Here is a 24,196-nt window from a genome sequence, read left to right as displayed (position 1 = left end):
AAACTCACTCAATATTCTGCCATTTTTGACTTAAATAATGTTTTATTGCGATTTCGAATGACATCCCCTAAAATGCTTATTTGTTATCCATGCCACTACAATTTTTTGCTGTCAGTCCCCAAATGACAGTTCTTAGTTGTTATTATAACAGTAAAATCACAAAACGACTTGTTCTAAAGCGTCATACGTTTTCGATCTTTAGTTGATTATCAATCCAAGTAGTTTAAAGTAAAAAAGTTCTTAGCATTTCAAGATCTCTATGTATATCTGTATAACTCAAAATTCCATTAATTTCCTGTATCTCCCTCTATCGCATAGTGCCTTAATGTCTTAAAGTTGGTTAAGTAAAATTCAAATATACATCACGGTTTTATTTAAACCAAATTTTTGATTGAATCGTGTGTGTTTCTATTCGTAATCATGTTAACGTCACTTCAGGGAAGTGAAGTTCAGAGTTCATGCATTTCTCTGATAATTTAAATTGTTTATAAGAGATTGACTGATAATATGTATTATGAATAAATATTCCAGAGATGCTATGAATACTTGTAGTACAAATAAATATATTTTAACATACAAAGTATTTTCTACTTATAAAACACTTAATAAACGAAAATGTATTATAGATTCGATGATAATCAAAGGTGTTTAACAATAATATTGTCTATTTTTCCCATTGAGCTTTAATAATTCTTGTACAGAGACGCTTTAATCTTAAATTAAGAGTATTCGGATTTCAGTCGTGTAGTATTCGCAAAGCTTCTAATACTCACTCAATTGAAGGATTAAAATCCAATTAGAGGGTTGACAACGCTTCAGAAGGCGCTCATGTTGTTAAAAAAAAACTCAAAGAGAAATTTTCGGTCTCGATACGGTCTCGTAGGCCAGCATCGAGCAACCGATTTTCACTTGTAAAGTCTCTTCAGGATTTGATATAATATATATTGGAGCCAGAAAAAAACGCCGGAGACCCTATAAAAAAATATATATAAATGATTAGCATGACGTGCTGCTTCGATTTAGCCACGTTCGTCTGTCTGTCTGTATATACGCGAACTAGTTCTTTAGTTTTTGAGATATCGATCTGAAATTTTGCACATGTCCCTTCTCCCCAAGACACTTGTCGAAACCGCTGTAATCGGACTACTATATCATATATGTAGCTGTCATACCAACTGACCGATCAAAATCAAGTTATGGAAAACTTTTTTATTTGACGAGATACTTCATTTCGACACTGATTAATGTTTAAGGTAACGGTACAATCTTCGAAAAAATTGTTCAGATCGCACTAATATAGCATATAGTTGACATATAATTAACTGAGCGCCTGTAATTGTGAAGGGTATTATAACTTCAGTGCAATCAAAATCAATGTTTCTTGTTTTTTTTTTTTGTTTTTACATATTTTCTTTACTTTATTCACTCATTTTTTAATCATTTATCGTGCTACTTTTCCGCGTATCCCTGAATTCCCTTATAAATACTCATTCTGCGGTTGTAATTTATTTCAATTAAATTTGATTAACGTATCGGCCAGACTTTAAAAAAGAGTGAAGAAAATAAAGCAAAAAAGTGAAGTCAAGTAAATTTAAAAAAAACTAAAGTTACATATGTACATACAATGGTATCTGCATAGATATGTATTATATTTACATTTCTACACACACACATAGTTGCTATGTATAAAAATGTTTATGTTAGTAAAAAATGAGAGTACTAGTTAGCGGAGCAATAACAGAGCAAAGTGCCAACAGCAGCCACTGCACATGCTCAAAGCGTCGCCCGAGGGCAGACCGCCCCTTATTGAGCTACTGAACTCTGGGTGAATGCTGGTTGTGTTTATTAACATATGTATGTATGTATGTACATATTTAGTTTTTCACTGCTGTTACTCTTTTTTACTGCGCTTACAAAGATTTCTGTGTAGAATGTAGTCAAAAGGAAACTCTCAAAGTTATGAAAATTTACATATTGCATGCTGAACACATACATATGTACAAGGAAAATATTTTGTAAACAAAGCGTTTATTTAAACAAATTACTACATATACATATATGTATGTATAATATGTATGTATGTATGTATGTATGTATGTATGTAATTATGTGAGCAAACAACGGCACATGCCTGCATTTGTCGAACTACGAATAATATTTGAAGGCCATAATTTTCCTAATAAAGAAATGAGAGCATCGCCGCCACCGCCGCATCCTGGCTGGTCCAACGTCACACATACATGTGTACATATGTATATATATACACCAATATCCGATTGCCTTTATGATATTTTTTTTGCAGTTCCTCAATCTTCAATACTTTTAGTTTATATTATGGCTTTGTTCTTTTTTTCCGCTGTACTCTTTGTCTTTGTATTACTTATTATTTGCCTTTTGTTTTGTTTGTGTTGTTGTACCTTTTAAATGTATCTTTTAGTTAGCAAAGGTTAGCTTAGCTGTGTTCAACGTTTGCTCCTTGAAATTTGCTTGGCACAAATATGTTTTTCATCTCATCTTACTTGTTGTTGTTTGCTTCTTTGGCGCTTTGTTGTTGTTGCATGCATTTGTGTTGTTTTGCGTACGCGCTTAAACCTTTTTTAATTGTTTTCCTCATTTTTTCGACACTTGGCTCTTTGTATGTGTGTGTGTGCTACCTGCGCTTGAAATATGACCACAAATATATTGTTTCTTTTGTAAACAACAACAATACATATTTACATAGCACTTCTGTACGTGACACCAAGAGATGCACTTTTTTCTTTGAAGAGCTCGTGTGTGTTGTCAGGGGTGGTTATTTTTGTAGAAAAGAAGACAAAAATTATAATGAAAATGCTAATGATTTGGTCAAGTAGTAATTTCCTTCCGCTTTCCATGTCACATTCATACATTTATACATATTTCTATACCATGGAACATACACGGAAGTTAAGTAATATGCTTACAAGCCTAACTATCTACCTAAGTACAATAGTACAACTTATGCATAATTTTATATAAATTATGTTTACTCGTACTTATAATTACATAAGAAGTCTTGTATGCGACAAGTGGACAGACTTTCTTTTGCCTTTTTTGACAAAAAAAAAAGAACGTGAGAAAGTTTTCTCTGTTGGGAATTGTAAGTTTTATTATTTCATAATTAATCCTTCTCAGTCTGACTATTTGTAAATGAAGCCGATATACATATTTAAGACTCAAAACTTTAAAACTGTAACCGAACACCTTCAGGTGTTGGCAAAACTTTATATTAAACTGTGCAAAGTGTTGTTCTGTTAACTTAATTGATGTTTGATTTGTATACTGGAAAATGAAAGAATCAGCTTAAATTGAAAAGTTTGTTGAATGAAGAGTAGACGTGACGTAGGTATATTTGTGTAATCTCACACAACAAATTTTGTTGAAATCGCTCAAGTAGTTCCTGAGATATAGGATTTCAACTAAAGTTGGGCGTTGCCACGCCCATTGATCAATTTCTGCAACATATGCTATAAAGTCCTTTTGTACCACTCAAGCAAATTTGAAAAATGTAGTTATGAGAGAACCGCGTTCAAAGAAAAGCTGATAGAGCTGCCTGCATGCTGTAACTCAAAAACTATTTGAGATATTGTTGTAAAATTTTATTATGTTATTTTTAAAGGTATAACCTATCGAAATGCATATTAAAAAATAAAACGATTTTTTTTTTTAATTTTTCACTTTATTTCACCCCTTAAACTCTGAATTTATCACTTTGAATAATGACTTGATTAAGGACCTTTTTTGTATGCCAATATGTTTAAAATTTTCCAAACATATTTTATTCTTTTATTATATGCCATCTGCGCTTCGTAAGGCAGGCCCAAAAGTCCTGTTTCTAGTATAATCTCTATCTGAGACCTCTTGCTTAAGCTTATTTAGTCGCCTGCTCTATACAATTTCTCTAAATAAAATATTACTTGCAAGCAGGCACTTTTGAGCTTTTAAATAATTGGCTGGAAGAAGTAGTAGATGGAAAGTCGATAAGATAGGAAATTTGTAGTTCAATAACTGAATTTAAGGAGATGAATTTATTGAAGGTTATTTCTACAATATCTATTGAAGAAATAACTAAAAGAGCTTGAAAACGTTTCTACATTCGTTACATTAATCGTTCCAACTCTAATATTTTTCATTTTCCAAACTTTTTTGACGCGCAGAATTGGACATTTAACTATTTAAATTATGACTGTATAAATTATGTTTATCTTATCTTTTATAATGTAATTAGTTCCACACTTCCTTCTAACAAATACCGCCTCCATTGCACATTTATATTTGTTATTAAATTTTTGTTCTTCATACATCTATATAAATATATATCTAAGTATTTTACTGTCTGTGATTTAATTTAATATTTGTGTGCGGTGACAATACCCAAGTCAAGTCCAGTCAGTAAGCTGCAGTAGAGCTCATGGAATTTGTTGTCTGCTTCAACTTTCTTGCTCACTCTTTTGCCCACTTGCGAATATGAATGTGCAAATTCCAAGGAAATTTGGGCAATTACGAATGTATATAAGAATTTAAGTGCGTTAAATGAGTAAAGTGAAAATAAAGAGTGGAGACGTTACGGGGAACTGCCGCATATTATGAGTTCATAAGTTTGATTCGTTTATTTAATTAAAGAATAACACTTTGAAAGAACTGAAGTAGTAAGAATGAGTGCTAGGAAGTTGAAATGCTTGTATAATAGATACATATGCTAGAAAATAATAGTTTGATCATTCTGATTAAGAATGTTGTAGGGTAAGAAGTCTGCAATAATTATCGCACAAACTATGTGGTCATTGAATCGGCAAATGCAGACTCCAAAAAATTAATTCATTCAATAATTCAATGTCATAATGTATGGTTACGACTTGGCTGCCTTAGGTGTGAGACTTTGATACGTTAGCTGCTTAAACTATACACAATTTAATATGCGTTTTTTCTATTTTTTCATTACAAAAATGTTACAATATATTTATACCCTCAGTTTTTGAGATACCGTTTTAAAATTTTGCGCAGGTTCTTCTTTCCTTAAGAAGCTGCTAATTTGTCGGAATTGTTGATATCGGGCCTCTATTGCATCTAGCTGTCTATAGGTTCGGTGCAGCCGTAATTAACGTTTTTCTTGTTTTTTCTCCTTTATTAGAAAAATGTCACAATAAATTTTCGAATGATTTATATATATTTAATTTCCGCATAGAAAATCTATGAAAACAAATAAATTTTCCAATTGCTACGTCAAATACAGCATTTACAACTTAAATCAATACAATTTAATAGATCATTACGTTTACAACAAAACCACATGTCCACAGTAAGACAACAACACCATTAGCACTACAAAACTAACCATCAGCGCGCTACTTCCCAGGCACAACAATGCTTTGACATTGTATTCGAACATTGCAATTTGAAATGCTTCACGGTTTACATTAAAATACGATCGCAGTTGTTTTTGTTGTTTTCACTGCTACTTCAAATTCAGTTCAAACGCAAATGGCGCACTTTGTTTGCGCAATAATACCAAATTTGTAAAGTAGCCCCTATTAAATTCGATTAATTCGCCCCTTCGCTTGCCGTTTCACAAGCATTGATTTTCAAAACGTAATTAACTGCATTTCGTCGCAAAAATAAATCACAACAAAAAAGGCAAAAACGAAAAAATTACATATATATAGACGAGTATTTGAAAAATACGAGCAATTTTTTGCGCTTAAACGAAAATAAAAACCATTTATGGTTAAACTACTGGCGGTAAATAATTATACATAGATTCATTACACTCATACGCAATTAAGTGGCTTCAAAACTTTTTTCACAAACAAATCTGTAATCGTTAGAGGAATTCAATTAATTGCTGTTACACCCACACAATTGGCGCGCGGAATGTAATTGAGTTGAAAATTTCGTGATTTTAATGAAATGGAAAGTTTTTAACACAGTTCGATTGTTGTTGTAGCACTTAAACGGCAAAGTTCACTTGTGTTTTAATATTGCGGCGTGCCAAGAATGCATTTATTAATGGATATGTTTTATTTCATGGGTAAATATTGAAATTAATGAAGCAAAAAAAAATCGATATTTTGTATTGAAAATTTAATACATTTTTAAATCATTTTAAAAAATAGAAGAATTTTATTTAAATCACACATTTCTGTGTTAATACAGAAATAAATTTCTTTTTTCAAAATTCAATGCAAAATTGCGTAACTATATTAAATATAATCAAGTGACTCTTTTTATTTGATCCCAGATGGCCTCATTGCTAGTTGAGTTATGACAGAACGCTGTGAATGTCAGGAACTGTGATGCGCGCAAAGCAGTCAAAACTCTGCGCTTAAACTTCTGTTATATAAGGTTAATAAAAATAAATTTATTACAACAGTTAGTAGTCACTTAGTGCCAAGTTCGGCCTATAAGATGGATGCATAAGGGCCTCCCAACCGAGCTACCGGATCTCCCAGTTTCGTCGATTCCGTACTTATAATGTAAGATGTCAAAGATGTACCATGTCCAAAAATATCGATAAAATAATTGCATTATAAACAATAAAGTTGGTTGGCCGCGGTGAGCCGGCGGAAAAGGTGGCCAAGCCAGGATTCGATAATTCCAAATATGCTAAATAATAATATAAAACCTTCAATTTAATATAAAAAGAATGGATTTCTTTTTACTATAAATGGCTCCAATAAAATTTTTGACCTAAAATAGTTTAATAGTTTTCTTTAATAAAATACTTTGCACAACATAAAATGCGATTAAAATAACGGTAATATATATTTTCTTCACACATATAACCTAAAAGCATTTCGTTAAACATTTTAGCACTTGATTGCAATTGAAATTCTTTTATTTAAATATTTTTATTTCATGCTCAACTTCAGTTTTTCACCTAGCTATTTTCAACAACCCGCGCAGATAATCCGCTGCATATGAGCACCTAATTTTTATGCAATTATTTTTGTAATTTTTTGTTTTGTTTTTCTTTTTCCGCTTGTTTCAAGCGCCTAATCAATATTTTTACACCTCATAACAGTTTTCACATTGAAGCATACGGAAAAATTTCTCGCAACCCCACACGCCTGCTTATTTTCTCTCGTTTTCCAACTTCAATCGCTTGCAAGTTGTTTTACAATATCACAAAGCGCCAAGTGGGAGGCTTGATTGCACCTAATCTCGTTTGTAATGCATGCTCATTACTAAATTCGACGGCATTGTTATCAATTTCCAAGTGACGCCGTTGCCGCGCCAATTAACACCGCCGACATTGCATTGGCAATTGAGCTTAAGCAGCAGGTGCAGCTAGTTCACTGATATTTTTATTATTGTTTGCAACAAAATCTAACACCTCAGGGTGCAACGCGCTAATTACTCGTATGCCAAGCGAATATTACACCTGTGCGCAAGAGCAACAACAATACGCACAATAACAGCCTTGCTCAGTTGTAAAATGGAAAACTGGAAATCTCCAATGTTTTGTTAACTTGTTCACACCTTCGCAGCTACTTAATTAAACGCTTACCGCCAGTTGCTCCAGAGATAACTGCATTAAGTTGCGCTAACTTTGGTGCAATTGCTGTTGTTGCCTGCACTGCGTCAACTTGTTGCATGCGCCTAATAATTTTGTTAACAGCGCATAAGTAAATTGCCATAGATCGATATGTGGCATAAATACAGTCAGGTGCATACTAATAGCAGTGCGAGTTGGGATAGCAATGATAATAGCGATTTCATTTAAAATCCTGTTTTCAGATTGAAATATATGCTTGGCATACAATGGTGGACGGCCTATATATAGAACTTAAGTGGTTATATCTATTTTCAAGAAAAAGAAGGTGACTTTTTAATTCAACTTTTTTTTTAATAAAAAAAAATATAAAACAAAATTTACAGAATTTAATATACTTTAAAAATTGCCGATTTATTTTGAGTAATTTTGGATTGCCTTAATCCCCTGGCCATTCTTCAGGAGGACCTCCGAAAAAGAGTATTTGGCGGTTAAAAAAATGTTTCTGCTTAAAGTTTTCTCATATAAAAAAAGTATTATTCTAGAAGAATCATTTTTCACAAAGTTTTCCCAAAAAAGTCACCATCTTTTTTTCATACCAATAAATTGTTTTTAATTTTTCATGATTCAGGAATGGAAAAAACCCAATTCCTTATTTTTCCCCTTATACGATCGATCTTTGATTTTTAATGGCGATTTTTATATTACTCTGTTCCATCCAATAATTGTGGTATACTATATATATTCGAGTCAGTTCCGTTAACGTAGGCTGTATTGCGACCTCCGCATTCCTAAATAATCACTGCTGTTTTTGTAAACATAACTGTACGTACACAAATGAGTTGCAGTTAGTCCTTTTGTCGTTGCCATAGTTATTTCAGCGAGTTGTCAAAACAAAAGCGCTACTTCAGTCGCTCGCAAGTAATTCGACTTTTGCCTTCTATTTTCGTTTTATCCATTTAATCTCTTTATTAATTTTCACACTTTCGCATTTATCGGTTGTTTGTTGCTTGGCGTTATGTGGTGATTTGTACGCGTTTTTAGATTTTTTAGCGCAAATTTTGTGCATAAACATAAGTTTGCTAATTTCTAAATATAAAATTTGTGCTCAAAACGTTTGTATTTTTTGTGCAACAACACATACGTAGATATGTAGAGCTGTAGGCACGCACTTTTCACATAATATTATATTTTTAGGCAATTTGTTACGTTGACGCTCGCATTAAGTAGCGCATTTCCCAGCGCCGTCAGACGTCATCTTCGAAGCGTACGCGCTCGGCTGTGTAAAATGTGAGTTCCCATTATTTGGATTTTTGTGCCTGTCATTTTTAGTCTGTTGCACTTTTTTTTTGACTGTTTCTAAAGACACATTGCAATGAGTTTTTCATTTGTCGCTATTTGTTGCAGAACTGTGTCAATATTTTTATCGTGACGTTGCTTGGGCTGCCACGTTTAAAAATACATGCACAAATTTGTGTTTAATGCCTATATTTTTTAATTCTTTCCAATTATTTTTTATTGCAAAATTTTTTACTATTCATTTCTCATTATAGTTCGTTTACTTTAATACAGTTCAATAGTGAAACTCTAAATCTTCTCATACTCAAATCAGCGCCCTAAAACCTTCTAATTATTACTATATATGGGGGCTTTCTTTAAGCATGTGGTTTCCAAGATGAAATAAAACGCATATAATTTGATGTTATGGCCAAGATTCTAGCATTATTATATAGTTAAAGGTTTGCGGTTATGTTTTGAAAATGATTTCGGACAAGTCACGGCCGCGGGTGGCTCGAATAAATTCCAGCAATTGCGCCAAATTTTCTATTTCAATGCGTTAATCATCTCGGGCTTATCTGTCCATAAAAAATAATCCACGATCCTGGAGGCCATGCCACAAAAGTTTCCTACCGTTCGTTTCCGTTCCGTCTTAATGGAACCAAAGGTCGTCTACATCAACATCCCCCGATTCAGGCACGAAAAAGTCATTAATCAAGGCACTATAGCATTCCCGATTGACTGTAGCTTTATGGCAAACTTCACTTTTAAAGAACTATAGATCAATGATTCCATCTGCCAATTTCATAGAAACCTTCGTCCCTATTGTCGGAAACAGAAACAAAAGACAGTCGATTTCCAGAAGCTTCTCTAGAATTTTTCACCAGCATTCACCGTAGACAGAAACAATTAGTAATCACTTGTTGTCAGGCCCGGACTATAGGGTAGAAGCATAAGAACCTCCAAACTAAGCTCCCAGAGCTTCTGACATGTCACCATCGACGTATGTGACCTGGCCGTTGTCCTAATGGAACACAATACCTCTCCTATTGGTTAAAGCTGGCTGCTTTTGGGCAATTGCTTCTTTCAGACGGGCCAACTGTTGACAATACAACTCCAAATTAAGAGTTTGGCCGTAGGGGAGTAGCTCATAGTAGATGATTCCCTTTCAATACCACCAAACACATAGCAAACCTTGCTGACCGTCGACACGACAGATTTCCTACGACAGACTTTTCTTCACCAGAAATGCTTGGATTTTGTTGTGATTCCTCAGTCAGAATCTTTTCTTAAATCGAATAAATAGGGTCAGTAAAATTTTTCATCGCTTCTACACGCATTCGCTATACATCATTTCGCTTATCGTCTACGGGCCTGAGCGCCACATCAACATTCACATACATACCTGATTCGACAAGGTAGCGATCTTACGCGCAACTGTTCGTTGACAACTATTGGACACCGATACCTCCTGATTCTGATCGCCATCATCCGAAAGTCGTTTCGCGGAATTGAATTCTCAACGCTCCCCTCGTCTACATCATATTATTATTTTACATAAGCATTAATATTATATTTTAACTAAACTTGTGGCTTAACCGAAATGGTCAACATAATAATTATATACTAGGTTCAACGGAAACTTTTATTTTAAAATTTGAATAAAATAAGAAAGGTGTGTGCTTCCCGATAAATTTGTTATGCAAATAAACAAAGAGAATTAATATTTCGCTGACGAATTCATGTAAAATATTGTGATTCATGAGCTCTGAAACCAATTGCGGTTGCTTATGTATTTTATAAGATCCACATCGTTCATTGATATAATTTATATTGACGCCTTCTATTTTCTCTCTAAGAACTTAGGCATATAAAATCGTAAAAATAAGGGAGTGCGTTGGAAAAGAAAACATCTTTTCACTAGCCGACTAAGAACTAATATTACTAAGAATAGTTTATCAACTGATCTCAAACAGACATAACCTAAAAACAAAATGACTTGAGATTTGTATTTCATAAGAAAAATGTTTTTATCCAAAATTACCAATTCTTTGTTCTCCCCTTTAATGGTGCTATAATTGCTTTTTGTTGCTTTTTTACGTTGACCAGCTGCCCCTCTGACTGCAAAGTTCACAGCGAGTTGTAAATAAATCATTTCGAAATTCGTTCATTAATTTACACACAGCAAACGTTCACCAACGTATTTTTAGGTGACTCTCTCTCTTTGAGTTTGCAGCTTTTCTCTTCATTTTTTTTTGTTTTTTGTTTTTGCAAACATATCCATTAACAACTACACGACAGCGCTCCAACTTGCTCCTACCCCATTCGCCCCATTTTCGGCACAGGTGAATCTCGCCGGCGTTGTGGCGAAAATAAATGCAACAACAACAAGTGCAACAGCGAGAGTAAAACAAAAATAAAATATATCGACTATAAAATAATATTGCTGATGCATGCAACTGTAGGCTATTTTGCACGGCTTTACAACAACTCAGCGCTAGGAGCAAGTGACTCATTGCGTGAGGCGCGCGCCTGAGCTGGCGCTACTTTAGTTATTTTAGAACTAAAAACATGAACGTACGTACTAGAAAAAAATCGCAATAAACATTTAAAGGAGTCCCGTTTGTTTATCGCAACAGTGCTTTTTATAGTCGGCGAAAAGAAGGGCAAAAGAAATTTTGGCGGCAATTCAAATTTCGGAACTTTTGGTGGCCTCATTTGATGTTACGCAGAGGATTTGCTTTTATCTTGCTGCTACCACTTTTTTCTAATATTTTTCTTTTTATACTCTGGATAGCGTATATTAAGTTTGCCACGAAATTTGTAACACCCAGAAGGAAACGTCGCAGATTCTATAAAGTATACATATACATATGTATATACACGAACTAGTTGTTCAGTTCTTGAGATATCGATCTGAAATTTCGCACACGTCCTTTTCTTTCCAAAAAACCGTTCATGAGTCGCAAACGCCGATATCGGACGACTATAGCATATAGCTGTCATACAAACTGAGCGATCACAATCAAGTGTTTGTATGGAAAACTCTTTCATTTGACGAGCTATCTTCACGAAATTGGGCATAGATTATTGTCCAAGGCAATGCCATAATCTTCGAACATATTGTTCAGATCGAACCACTATATCATATTATTGTTCAAGGCAATGCCGTAATCTTCGAACATATTGTTCAGATCGAACCACTATATCATATAGATGCCTTACAAACTGGGTGATCAAAATCAAGTTTCTGTATGGAAATTGTTTTTATTTGACAAATTATCTTTACGTAATTCGGTATAAATTATTGTCCAAGAGTAGGGTTTCAATATCCGAACAAATTTTTCAGATCGGACCACTATAGCCTTTAGCTGTCATACAAATTTAGTGAACAAAACCAAGTCATTGTATGGACAACTTTTTGATTTGGCAAGATATCTTCACTACATTTGGCAATCTTTGAAATAATAATTAAGAGCGGACCATTATAGCATAAGCTAACGTTTTTTCTTGTTTCTAATATATATTATATTTTTTCACTATAATTCCTCAACGTATCTTGCATGCGCATGGCTTTTGATGTGTGAATAGAACTTGGAACGGTGTGTCTATGTGTGTGTTTGAGTATGTGCATGCCTGTAGGTCTGAAACTTTTATTACTTGCAACGAGTCATCAGCATAATAATAAACAAAAAATTCACATTAAAAAATATATACAAATTGATTAATAAATTTTAACACGAAACGCTGCAGGAAAAGGGTTTGTCAGCGTGACGTCTTTTTGTTTAGATAGCAGCGCGCTTATCAGCATAACGCGGAACGGACGTCGATAATATGGATATATAAACGCTACCAATATGATTAAACAAATTCAAAACCAAAGAAGACTGAACAAAAAATAAATAACACAAAGATAAAATAAATAGAGCACTGATAATGTAAAACGTAAAAAAACAAACAACAACAATACGATATACTTAAATCACACAAAAAAAAAACTAAAAAAAAGTATATAAAACTCAAAAATATTTGTGCCATCTATGGACTACAACAACGTAATGTGCCAAAACGTATTACATAAATACAAAACTACAACAACCAAAAAAGTAAAAAGTAACGAAACCAAAGATCTTTAACCAAAATTAGAATATAACACCAAAACGAACAACACAAATTAAACATAAAAAAAATATTTAAAAAAAGAAAAAGTCGACAAAATTCACCAAAAATGTCGGGCATATTTCGTACGCATTCATTGAACAGCACCAGTCACTCAACGCCGCAGAAACGCTACTCCTTTGGCGCTTTTTGGTAAGCACAACTTCGCACTCTCTGCTAAACTGTTAAATACTGTACTAAAAATACATTTATTTTCCTTATGTACTAACTTGTTTATGGCCATTTCCGTAGCATTTTGTACACCCATAAAATGCATGCGTTGCCACTTTTTCAACGAAGCAATAAAATATTAGGGGGAAATTAATCAAGCATTGGCTAGAACTTTTGCACTTAAAATGTTATTGAAAAATACATGTAACGGAAGTATATTTTTTTTATATTTATGAATATTTATATGAAACCAAATGATGTGTAAATCAATTAAGTAATAAAATAGTTATAAAAACTTGTTTAATGTCATTTTTGTAATCAAATTTATAAAGGAATAACCATATACGTCTTCAAATTTTGTAAATGTAAAAAAAAAGTTGTTACATGCCGTTTTTAAAATTTCAGAAAATAATTTAAACCAAATATTTCGAGTTGTCCCCAAATAAACAGCAATTCAAACATTTTAAGACGTTATATCCACTTTGAAGTCAGAAAAAACGCAATTTTCGTTAATTTGGTTGCAGTTTCCCAAGATCCCGTAACCGAACTCCAGGAGGGTCTACGAAAAAGCATGATTGGCCGAGATTCTTCTGCTTAAAATAATAAAATTTTAATTCATTTATTTTTTCTTTTATGTGTTTTTAAATTTTTTGTTTTTCAATTTTCATTTATTATTAATTTTTCTTTTATTTTTGTTTATTTATTTTTTTCTTTTTAAGTTAATATGACATTACTCGGATCAAAGTGATAGCATCGGTCCGTTAATTTCGTGTATTTTATTGCATAAATTCCTAAAAATCTTATTAAAATATTGAAGTTAAAATAATAGTATTCTATTTTTTTTGTTTTTTTTTAGTTATTTATTTTTAAGTATTTTATTTTTTTTTAAATTTTGTTCTATTTGAAATTTTATTTTTATTCGTTAATTTTCTTTTCAAATCAACATAAGATTACTTGAATCAAAGTGATACTGTCTCATCGGTCCGTTAATTATTTTCGTGTATTTTATTGCATAAATTCCTAAAAGAATTTTTCCAGAAATTGTATATTATTTAGATAAAATATTAAGAAAAAAATATACACATACAATACAACTTGTAAAAAAAATTAATTAACTTTTAAAATTTATAAACAAACATTGCTCCTATAAAAATATCCATGCATTTTATTGCATAAAGTCTTGAAAGAAATTTTTTTAAGGAATAAATTATTTAGAAAAACAAAAAAAAAAAAATAAATCTTGGAAAAAAACTTTGAAAAGAAAATATCTTCCAAAATTAAATTATAATAATTAAATTAAATTTTTTAGGAAAAAATAGTTTAGAATTAAATAGAAAAATTTTTTATTAAAACTTGGAAAAAAATAGAACTTTATTATTAATCATCGCTCCTATAAAATTTTTCATGTATTTTATTGCCTAAATCTTAAAAGATATTTTTTAGGAAAAAATTTATTAGAATTATTTTGAAAGAAAAATAAAATAAATTGTAATGTAAAATGTCTTGGAAAATAATATTATATTTAAAAAATAACTTTCAAAAATAATTAATCCTCGCTCATATAAAAATTTTCATGTACATATTTTAGTGCATACATTTTTAAAATAATTCCCATTTTTTGTGGGAAAATTGTTTATAATTATTTAGAAATAAATAATATATAATAAATGTTGAAAAAAAAAAAATGAAAATAAATAAATTCAAAATAAATAATTACAATTATATTCAATATTATATTATCTTAGAAAGCCTTCTGATAATAATTATGTCTTGCAACATTTTCTAACAAGCATTTTATTACACAAAACCCGCTCAACTAATGTTTATGCATTTACAAAAAATAATTTGTATGTATTTTGACAAAAAATAATCTTTATTAATATTTTCTATTGATTTGCAAATCATGTACAAATTGTCTGTTTTAACAACACAATAAAAGTAGGAAAAGGAACTGCCTTAACTTGAAATGCACTTTTAACGGTTTATTGCATAGTAAAAGCAACTGCAGTTTGCCCTACTTGCCCATGGCTGCTTTTGTGAATACAAACATATGTAAGTTTATATCTGTGTATATAGATGCAGTAAGTTGCCATAAACCACAAAGTAACTCCTTATTGGTGCAATACGCGTGCGGGGCAACACGTGCGCACTTTTTTCTTGTGGCACTCGCAATGCTTTCATATTCGAACATACGCTCATTGACACGCGTATGTGTGTATGTGGGTGTGCGAGACATTTCTTGCGCCCACTTCACCTTTCATTGAATCATAATAACTTTATAAATAGTTGTTTTTCTGGTTAAACTGAATTTTTCCTTTGTGAAGCCATAAAAATTATATAAACTAAGTGAATAATCGTGCACTTTTGATCAAAAGAAGTGAAAAGAAATGTAGGAAGAAAATTATATCTGCACAACATCCTCCTTTGTGTGACTTGCAGCACCACCACCATCCCTTTCCCATGTGCCTGTAGTGGATCTATTGAGTGGGATAGGGATAGAATTTTACATATTCTATGTATTCATCATATTATGTATATATTGTACATTTGTATTTTGATCGGTCGCGCATGTTTTCTTCACTTCTTTAATAATTATTTTCTTTAGATTATAATAAATGGCTTCAAAGTGCATTAAAATGTCTTCAATTTATCTCAAATACTCTTAAACTGCGCTCGACCGTCTTTATCATCTTTTATTGTAATATTGTTATATGTGTTCGTTTGTTGTTGTTTTTTTTGCTAAAAATACTTACAAGTATCTCGCGGGTCTTTGTGCTGCTGATAATGCAATAATTTGCAAATAAATAACTACACATATATTGTAGTTATGAGTATAAAGAGTGTGTAATTTCGACATAAATATTGTTTGGTAATACTTAAAAATTCTAAAAAAAAAAGCAGTATTATTGCTTAGGGATCTATGTATATGTTTGGAGCTTGATAAATGTACTGAGTTTTCTTAAGATTTTATGTCGACAAAGTAATGAATGTTGTTGATATCAATAGGTTAGGTTAGGTTATACTGGCCGGTAATATCTATAAACATTTCAACAAATTTATAACAGACACTAAACGCTTTGTCGATCTATGAGCGTCTTGATGGTGAATACTTAGGAGTTTTAGGTAACACAATGGACCTTATTTTTAGCTGTACAAGTGAGATTCTTTTTTGCTTTTGGCACGGCATCACCCTTTTTAATATAACAAAACCTATCCAATATTCCCATACCTCATCGATGCTTTCTTGCTCCTCAGCGACTTTAAAATCAACTTTTACACCCTTTAACTACCACTAACAGAATCGTTAATCGTTTAATATAGATGATGTTTTCATGTTTAGTGTGGGATCCCATTACAATTCTCAAAGTATAATCCTTTCTAAAGAAGTGCCTTTAGTTCTATCTCATTTAATTTGGAACACTCAAATAGACAAATACATACATATATCTGGTATTGAACAATGTGAGAACAAAATCTGTCTCTTTTGAAGTCAAACAGTCAAAACATTAGCGACTAGGCTCCCAAGGATATGTAATATTCACAACTTTAAAGTTCTGAACCAACATTGAAACCTTTATCAATTGAAATAACCCATCGAAGTATTCTTGATAACAAGTTCTGTTTTGTACTCAGTAGGCTCTTCAAAAGTAAAATACTCTCGATAAAGTAAAGTAAATAAATACCAAAATTAAAGATATCATTTATGGTGCAAAATAATGGACGGTGTCAAAATCAGAAGAAATTCAACTAATACATATACTTTGAAAAGAAAAAATAATTTTCAAAATTCCACAAAAAAAGTATCAACATTTAGACGGCATATGTCATGAAATCTGCACCCCTGGTTGGACTAAAGAAATATTTGATCAAAGAAATTGTTCCAACCGCTCCTGTTCTGAAGTCGGAACATGATATTTATTGTGTTCTAAACTCCATAGACAACCGCACCAAGTACACTTCTTATAGAAAATCGTTTTTGAAAACTTCTACTGGAACCAAATAATTACACAAAGAATCAATCAGTGTTGTTTATAAATGAAAACACATATACAAATTAAAACAAATAAATTTAAACTGATGCCGTAAGTATGTTTTAAATTATGTAAACTGTCAGTTTTGTTTTGCATTGAGTAATTCGCCTTTCAAATGAAATTTGTAGCACAGTTAAATCCTTGATATAGACAACCGCAATGCTTTTGATGCATTCATGTTACCACATCAAAGTAAAAGCTGAAATAATAATGCATTTCCTACATAAATATTTGATGCAATTTATTGGGTCACTAGTTTGCTTTGGTAAAAGTTCGAACTAATCAATGTGGCCATAAAGTGCGGTGGAACATCACTTAACGCTCAAAAAATGCAATTGCAAAGAAATATGCTGCACTTGTTGCAAGCATAACATAAAATGCAATGTAAACAAAAGCGGAAAAAACATTGGAAAAAAAATTTTAGAAAATTTTAAAAATTAGAAAAAAAAACTTAAAAAATTCTGAAAAAAAAATTTAAAAAATTCTGAAAAAAAAATTTAATTTAAAAAAAAAACCAAAGAAATAAAGCAAAATCTCTACACAAACCACCAATCGTTGCCGTTTGCCTCCTGCCGTTTAGCCAATTTATTTGCTAGCGATTTATTCATTTGATAGGTACATATGTATACAACATGTGTGCATGTTCAATTTGATTGTATACACAATATTATTGGCTCATCATAGTGCGCTTGCAGCAGGGCATTTGACTGCTTGTTGGGCTTTTTGGCTCATCTTGTACCGGCCGAAAGCGTCAAGCGTAAACAAGTGTTGTTCCTCTTTCATTTGACTTTTTGTTTGCATTTGCTAGCTTTTGTGGTTGTTTAGTTTACACTTTTGGCTTGTTCGATTCAACATATAAGGATTTATGGCAAGCGTCAAATCGCTTAACACCTCATTACATTCGATTGTGTCGGTGGCATATTGTTTGTGCGTGCTCCTTTAACGTCGAAAGTGGCGGTCCACCAAAACCACAAGAAATGTTGATGCTTATGGTGTAGCAGCGTACATATTTATGTTTATATATATACATATGTGTGTAAATATCTATCAACATTATAGTATCTGATGATTTGCTTTAAACATGCTTTCTTTCCATCAGTTATACTTCTCTCTTTACTCTACATACAAATATATTATATATAATTTCTACTTTATTTATATTTTCCTATTTTGCTTCTTTCTTTTTTTCAGTATAATTATACCCTTCATGAACCCTTATTTTTGAAGTATAAGACCCTAAACAACTTCTCTAGCAATTCAGGCGTCAGAGAATCAGGTCTGTCAAAATTTTGGATTGATAGCTCGTTAATGCATGAAGATAAAATTATAAACACTTCGATATTATAGTGAATTTATCAGGAAAATTGGTTAATTAGCACAACTACTGTGAAATTAAAAAAATAAAATTTACTTTAAAAATAGCATACTAAAATTATATAGCGTTATTTCAAATAGTTTTTGAGTTACAGTCTTCTAAAGTGTAGCCGTGAATCTAGCTCCAACAATTTATCTTCAAACGTATTATTCTCGAATCCGAACATTATCGACATGTTCTTCATATAATTCTCCATACAATGACCTACCATTTTCTTAAGCTTTAGGCTAAAAACGATCAACATTTTGTGTAAAATTCAATATTTGTTTTAAACTCCGCCATTTTGTAAAATTGTGATTTTTGTCGACCGTAGGTCATACCATGGACAATATCTACGAGTTAGAATATTGTGTTCGTAGGTTTCATCCACGCAGAAGGCCGCCTTTTCGTAGGCTGCCACACTAGATTTAAACTCTCCTATTTGCATATGCTGAACTGATAATTTGTACACTGAATGATGGAGTCGGTAAAAATTAAGTATTCACGGATCCTTAAGACAAAATACTTTAAAAATAACTTTTCCAATTAACTAACTGACTAAGAAAAGGAAATTGTATGCTATTTCTAATCATAAATTGCATGTTGATAGTAAACCACATCATGTTCGTACAACTATATCATAACATATGTTATGGTGGTCTATTTTCAGCTAACAGTTCTGACTTAATATTTTGTTACAATGCTTTTTGTTTGAGGCCTAAGAACATAAATTTTGTTGAAATATTTACTAATCATGACAATAGATTAGATAGCGAAATGCACAATGATCACACGTCTACAACATATAGCGCTCATACAACCGTTATTATAGATAATATATTATAAGGTTTCGACTTGTAACCTCTAAAATATAGCAGGTACATATATACAATATATATATATACACGAAATTCTGTAAATCATTTACTTATCATGACTTATAGGTGGATCATGATAATCATTAAGCTAGGTCGACAATAACATAGATCGCACGATTGTTTAGTTGTGAGATTTCGTTCTGTAACCTTTCCTATTTCTGGTAGCCAAAAACACGATATTTTGTAAAACTTTGTGACACTTACTGTGTCTTAAAATTGGACAGTGAAAATCATTTAAAACAGTCGACTATAACATTGGTATTAGGTACGGGATATAAGGATATTTCAAATAAAAAAATATTTGGAAAATCTATATAGATTGTTAAACACTATACTCCTAAATTTTCTTTATCTATTTTAAGTATTTGATTTATTTTAAGTTTTCTTTTATTTATGAGAGGTATAACATCTATGGCGTTAAAGCAGCTACATTCTCTCCCATTTCGTCTTTGTGGGTTGGTGTAACAAGAGATGTGTATATTTGTCTTCATTCTGATTGATGTCTATTTGATACTCCGCCGTCTGATGTGCATAACTACGAGTTGCGCTCAGCGTCTAGCGTGTCAGTCTCCCATTTTTCGCTTCTTCCTTTAGATATACATACATATGTATGTACGTATTGACAACTCTGCGTAATTTTATTTATTTATTTATAAATCGTGGCGTTCAAATACATAGAACGTAGTCACAGTCACCTTCTACCATTGACTAAAACGCAGCTAAGAAACAAAAAGAAAAAAAAACGAAAAAACATGCATTTCGTCTATATTATTTGTATGCTATGAACGAAATTGAATGTTACGCATCATTGCGTGCATTGAACTCACAGACAGACGGCTGATCTACATTTGAATATGTTAGTTGACAGGGAGAATGGCGGGCGCTCACCCGCATTTGACATTTCCATGCTGGTTACTTTATGACGACATTTGCAGGAAAAAAGAAACAGACTGTAGAATGTTACAAATAATAATATATACATATGTACATATACGCAAATTGGAGATGTAAAGGCTTGGCTGTGGGAGCTTGTTGCTCGGCTTCACTTAACAATTAGGCGATTGTGGGTGTTGCTTGGCGTTTACCTTTGATCATTCCAAAATAATTTAGCATGTTTGCAGAAAAAAAAATCATTTATTTGATAATTTGCACAAATTTCCCTATATAGCTTAGCCATAAATTGATGACATGCCATTTAAAATGCTAAAATATGAGGACATATTTTATAACCTCATTTTCCATATATGGAAATGCGAAATTATTGACAATATTTCACTATAAATACCACTTAAATTAAAATAAAGGAATCATATTGAGTTAACAAAACTTTCGAAAAGTTGTTCTTAATAATATTTTATTAAAAGAAAGCTATTTTGCAGTTGTAATATAACATGTGTCAAGTTTGTTGTTGGTTAGTATCACTTTTGCAGCTGTCATACGTAACCAAAAACAATAAATAAGATATGGTTGTAAGGATAGAACTCATCTCTGCATGACAATCGTAATTATAATGTGTATAATCTATCAGTTTTCTATATATATTATTGAAAAATATGAAAAATAAACCATTGTGAAATGAAGTAAACTTTTCAAATAGAACTTCTCTTTATGGTGCAACAGCTGTTACTAGGCTAAGCTACCGAGTTTCAAAAGAACACACCAAACTATGCACGATCGAGTTTTCAAGTATTATAGCTGCATTTAGTGATGTTTACATCTGAGAACCTGAAATGAGGCATGTAACAAACTGATTTAAATCTGTGAGGCGGAAAATCGGTTGTCTATCCTATTTAAACGTTTTGGAATGCGCTAAATGCCTAAAGAATCAATTAGTTGTAAGATTTTGTCTTCAAATTGTATACAAAATATATTTACTGTTCAATTTGACTATTGAGAAGACAAAAATACGCTATAAATTTGCGATTTGTAGGATATATTGTTGAAAAAAAAATTATATAGTTTCCGAAAAATTAATAGCAAATGAAAGGTTTGCTCAAGCAGCATTGTTTTGGTGCAGGCCACGTGAAAAAGAACTTCGTTTCACTTTTCGAAGCGCTCTTAAAATCCAGTCAAAATATAGAGGATGTATATGTTTGGAGCTTGATAAATGTACTGAGTTTTCTTAAGATTTTATGTCGACAAAGTAATGAATGTTGTTGATATCAATTGGTTAGGTTAGGTTATACTGGTCGGTAATATCTATAAACATTTCAACAAATTTGTAACAGACACTAAACGCTTTGTCGATCTATGAGCGTCTTGATGGTGAATACTTAGGAGTTTCATGCAACACAACGGACCTTATTTTTAGTTTTTCAAGTAAGATTCTTATTGACTTTTGTCACGGCATCATTCTTTTTAATATAACAAAACCTATCCAATATTCCCATACCTCATCGATGCTTTCTTGCTCCTCAGCGACTTTAAAATCAACTTTTACACCCTTTAACTACCACTAACAGAATCGTTAATCGTTTAATATAGATGATGTTTTCATGTTTAGTGTGGGATCCCATTACAATTCTCAAAGTATAATCCTTTCTAAAAAAGTGCCTTTAGTTCTATCTCATTTAATTTGGAATACCTAAATAGACAAATACATACATATGTATATCTGGTATTGAACAATGTGAGAACAAAATCTGTCTCTTTTGAAGTCGAAACAGTCAAAACATTAGCGACTAGGTTCCCAAGGATATGTAATATTCACAACCTTAAAGTTCCGAACCAACATTGGAACCTTTATCAATTGAAATATACCATCGAAGTATTCTTGATAACAAGTTCTGTTTTGTACTCAGTAGGCTCTTCAAAAGTAAAATACTCTCGATAAAGTAAAATAAATAAATACCAAAATTGAAGATATCATTTATGGTGCGAAATAATGGACGGTGTCAAAATCAGAAGAAATTCAACTAATACATATATTTTGAAAAGAAAAAATAATTTTCAAAATTCCATAAAAAAAGTATCAACATTTGGACGGCATATGATGATTCAATATTATATGATATGATGAAATCTGCAACGCTGGTTGGACCAAAGAAATATTTGATCAAATAAATTGCTCCAACCGCTTCTGTTCTGAAGTCGGAACAGTACTCGAAAAAAGTCCATTTGGATTTGGTTGGTTCAGGTTGAGATTGTGGAAATAAAATTGTCAATTGAATTTCTCTACCGAAACAATAATATTGAATAGAATATAAGAGAACAATAAGTCCATTGCATTGTTAAGGGTTACATATTCTTAATTTGGGAGGTTAACATATTGTTTAGATCTCGATATTTCCAATTGTCAATTGTTTTCGTCGGAACTCAACTATGTCCAACTTAACCTTAAAATTTGATATAATCTTTAAAAAGATATCTAAATTCATTTGCTGCAATATTCCTAATTCAATATTTTATTTTCCTGAAAGCGATCTTTTGTTAAATCAATTATTGAAGAATGATATTTATTGTGTTCTAAACTCCAAAATATAGAGGATCGCTTATGGGATAAATAATGCAAGACAGAAGTATTTTAAGCTGTCTCTAGTTGCTGTCGGAGAATGTAATGAATTTGAATTTAATTTATGAAAAATCTGACAAGAAAAAGAAGACACCTAAAGTTTTCAGTTTCACTGCGTAATATCTATGATTAAAGCCTGAATTTCGCACTGACTCTATAAAACACAACGAGTTATGTAGTTTTGATTATAAAATTTTAATATTTTATTTATATAATATAAACAGTGAACACATTGGGTAAACTCACACTTTATTACTTCTTAGAAATTTTTTATTTCTCAACACTTCCCTTCACATTCACCTCTACGGAATCGCCATCAAAACAAGCATCCACTTCATTGAGCGTACGATTACAATACACCGAATATACGCTCCAAGCGCTCCAACCCTGTCGCCGTTGTATGGTCCTGGCGCACGCCACCGCCTCGGTTATGTCATCCAGCAGCAAAGCGCTACATTTGACATTGCACTCATTGAACGCATAATATTTGGTGCCATTGTCCGGTTGACACCAATAGCGACTGCTGATCTGAAAGAGTCCATAGTCGCTGGAGCCGTCCGCATTGCGATTGCCCACCACATGCGTGTTGTAGCGACTCTCGTAATGGGCAATGCACAGCCACAGCGACAGCTCCGATTTCGGCACATCCAATATGTATAATTGGCCGGCGAGTTCGCAGCGTTGCAGACGACGCGTCTGGGTGGGGGCGGGTGCGTGCATGAGCAACAGCCAAATGCAGCAACAAATAGTTGAGATTGTGCTGGCAGCGGCAGTTGCTATAAATGTTGGCAGTGATCGTGGCGCGGCTGTTGATGTTGACACTTCTTGGCGTCGACAGCGGCGACGCTGAACGTTTTGGCACTTCATGACGTTTTTGATTAATGAAACGAATTAGGAAAATAGTTTTGAAGCGTGCGCGTTTGAAATTTATACGAACGCGGATGTTGTTGATTGGCGTTAGCTGTCTCGTCGCTGGTATTTGGCGTACTGCGGTGCGGCGCATCGTTGTCGTATGCGTTTGGGGGAAGTCAGTAGCAAAAGTTAATTTAAGAACCAATAGCACAACAATAAAAATATGGTCCAAACCGGTTTTATGTTTTGCGAAAATTCATTATGGTAATTACATAGTGTGACTGCCGTTTTTTTTTTTTTGTGGCTGCACTATTACATTGTGGACGTCCTCGCCAACGGCTTTGTTGCGGGCAGTCGTCGTCGTTCCCTCGCCCTCACACTCAGCGTCGATATCGCACATACTCAATTATTGCAGTTTGTTTTGATCATTGAAGTGTTTAATAATGATTATTA

At 32.5% G+C, this 24,196-nt stretch overlaps 2 protein-coding genes across 12 annotated transcripts in view; one reads left to right on the top strand and one right to left on the bottom strand.

Annotated features, from left to right (window-relative positions):
- Positions 1–24,196, top strand: part of cnn (phosphodiesterase 4D interacting protein centrosomin) — a 47,555-nt gene that overhangs the window by 6,072 nt on the left and 17,287 nt on the right. For 6 of the 11 annotated variants that reach the window (XM_070109256.1, XM_070109255.1, XM_070109251.1 and 3 more), the window contains exon 2: positions 12,542–13,099. The exons of the other annotated variants lie outside the window; for them this stretch is intronic. In XM_070109256.1, coding sequence (XP_069965357.1) covers positions 13,017–13,099 — 83 coding nt within the window. In that variant the 5' untranslated portion in view covers positions 12,542–13,016. The remainder of the gene's footprint in view (positions 1–12,541; positions 13,100–24,196) is intronic. 11 annotated transcript variants of the gene reach the window in all.
- LOC106614164 (lysozyme 1) lies at positions 23,028–23,758 on the bottom strand. Its single transcript, XM_014229732.3, has one exon. It carries the CDS (start codon positions 23,756–23,758, stop codon positions 23,162–23,164), a length of 597 nt encoding a protein of 198 aa, XP_014085207.2. The 3' UTR covers positions 23,028–23,161.

The sequence above is a fragment of the Bactrocera oleae genome, chromosome 4 (genome assembly GCF_042242935.1).
Source record: "Bactrocera oleae isolate idBacOlea1 chromosome 4, idBacOlea1, whole genome shotgun sequence".
In the NCBI taxonomy this organism is placed as follows: Eukaryota; Metazoa; Arthropoda; class Insecta; order Diptera; family Tephritidae; genus Bactrocera; species Bactrocera oleae.
Note: the sequence above shows the minus strand (reverse complement) of the source record. Positions and strands in the feature narration are given on the sequence as shown.

What these genes read in the sequence shown, in the direction of transcription:
- LOC106614164 (XM_014229732.3), bottom strand. Translation starts at nt 23,758, where the DNA reads ATGAAGTGCCAAAACGTTCAGCGTCGCCGCTGTCGACGCCAAGAAGTG.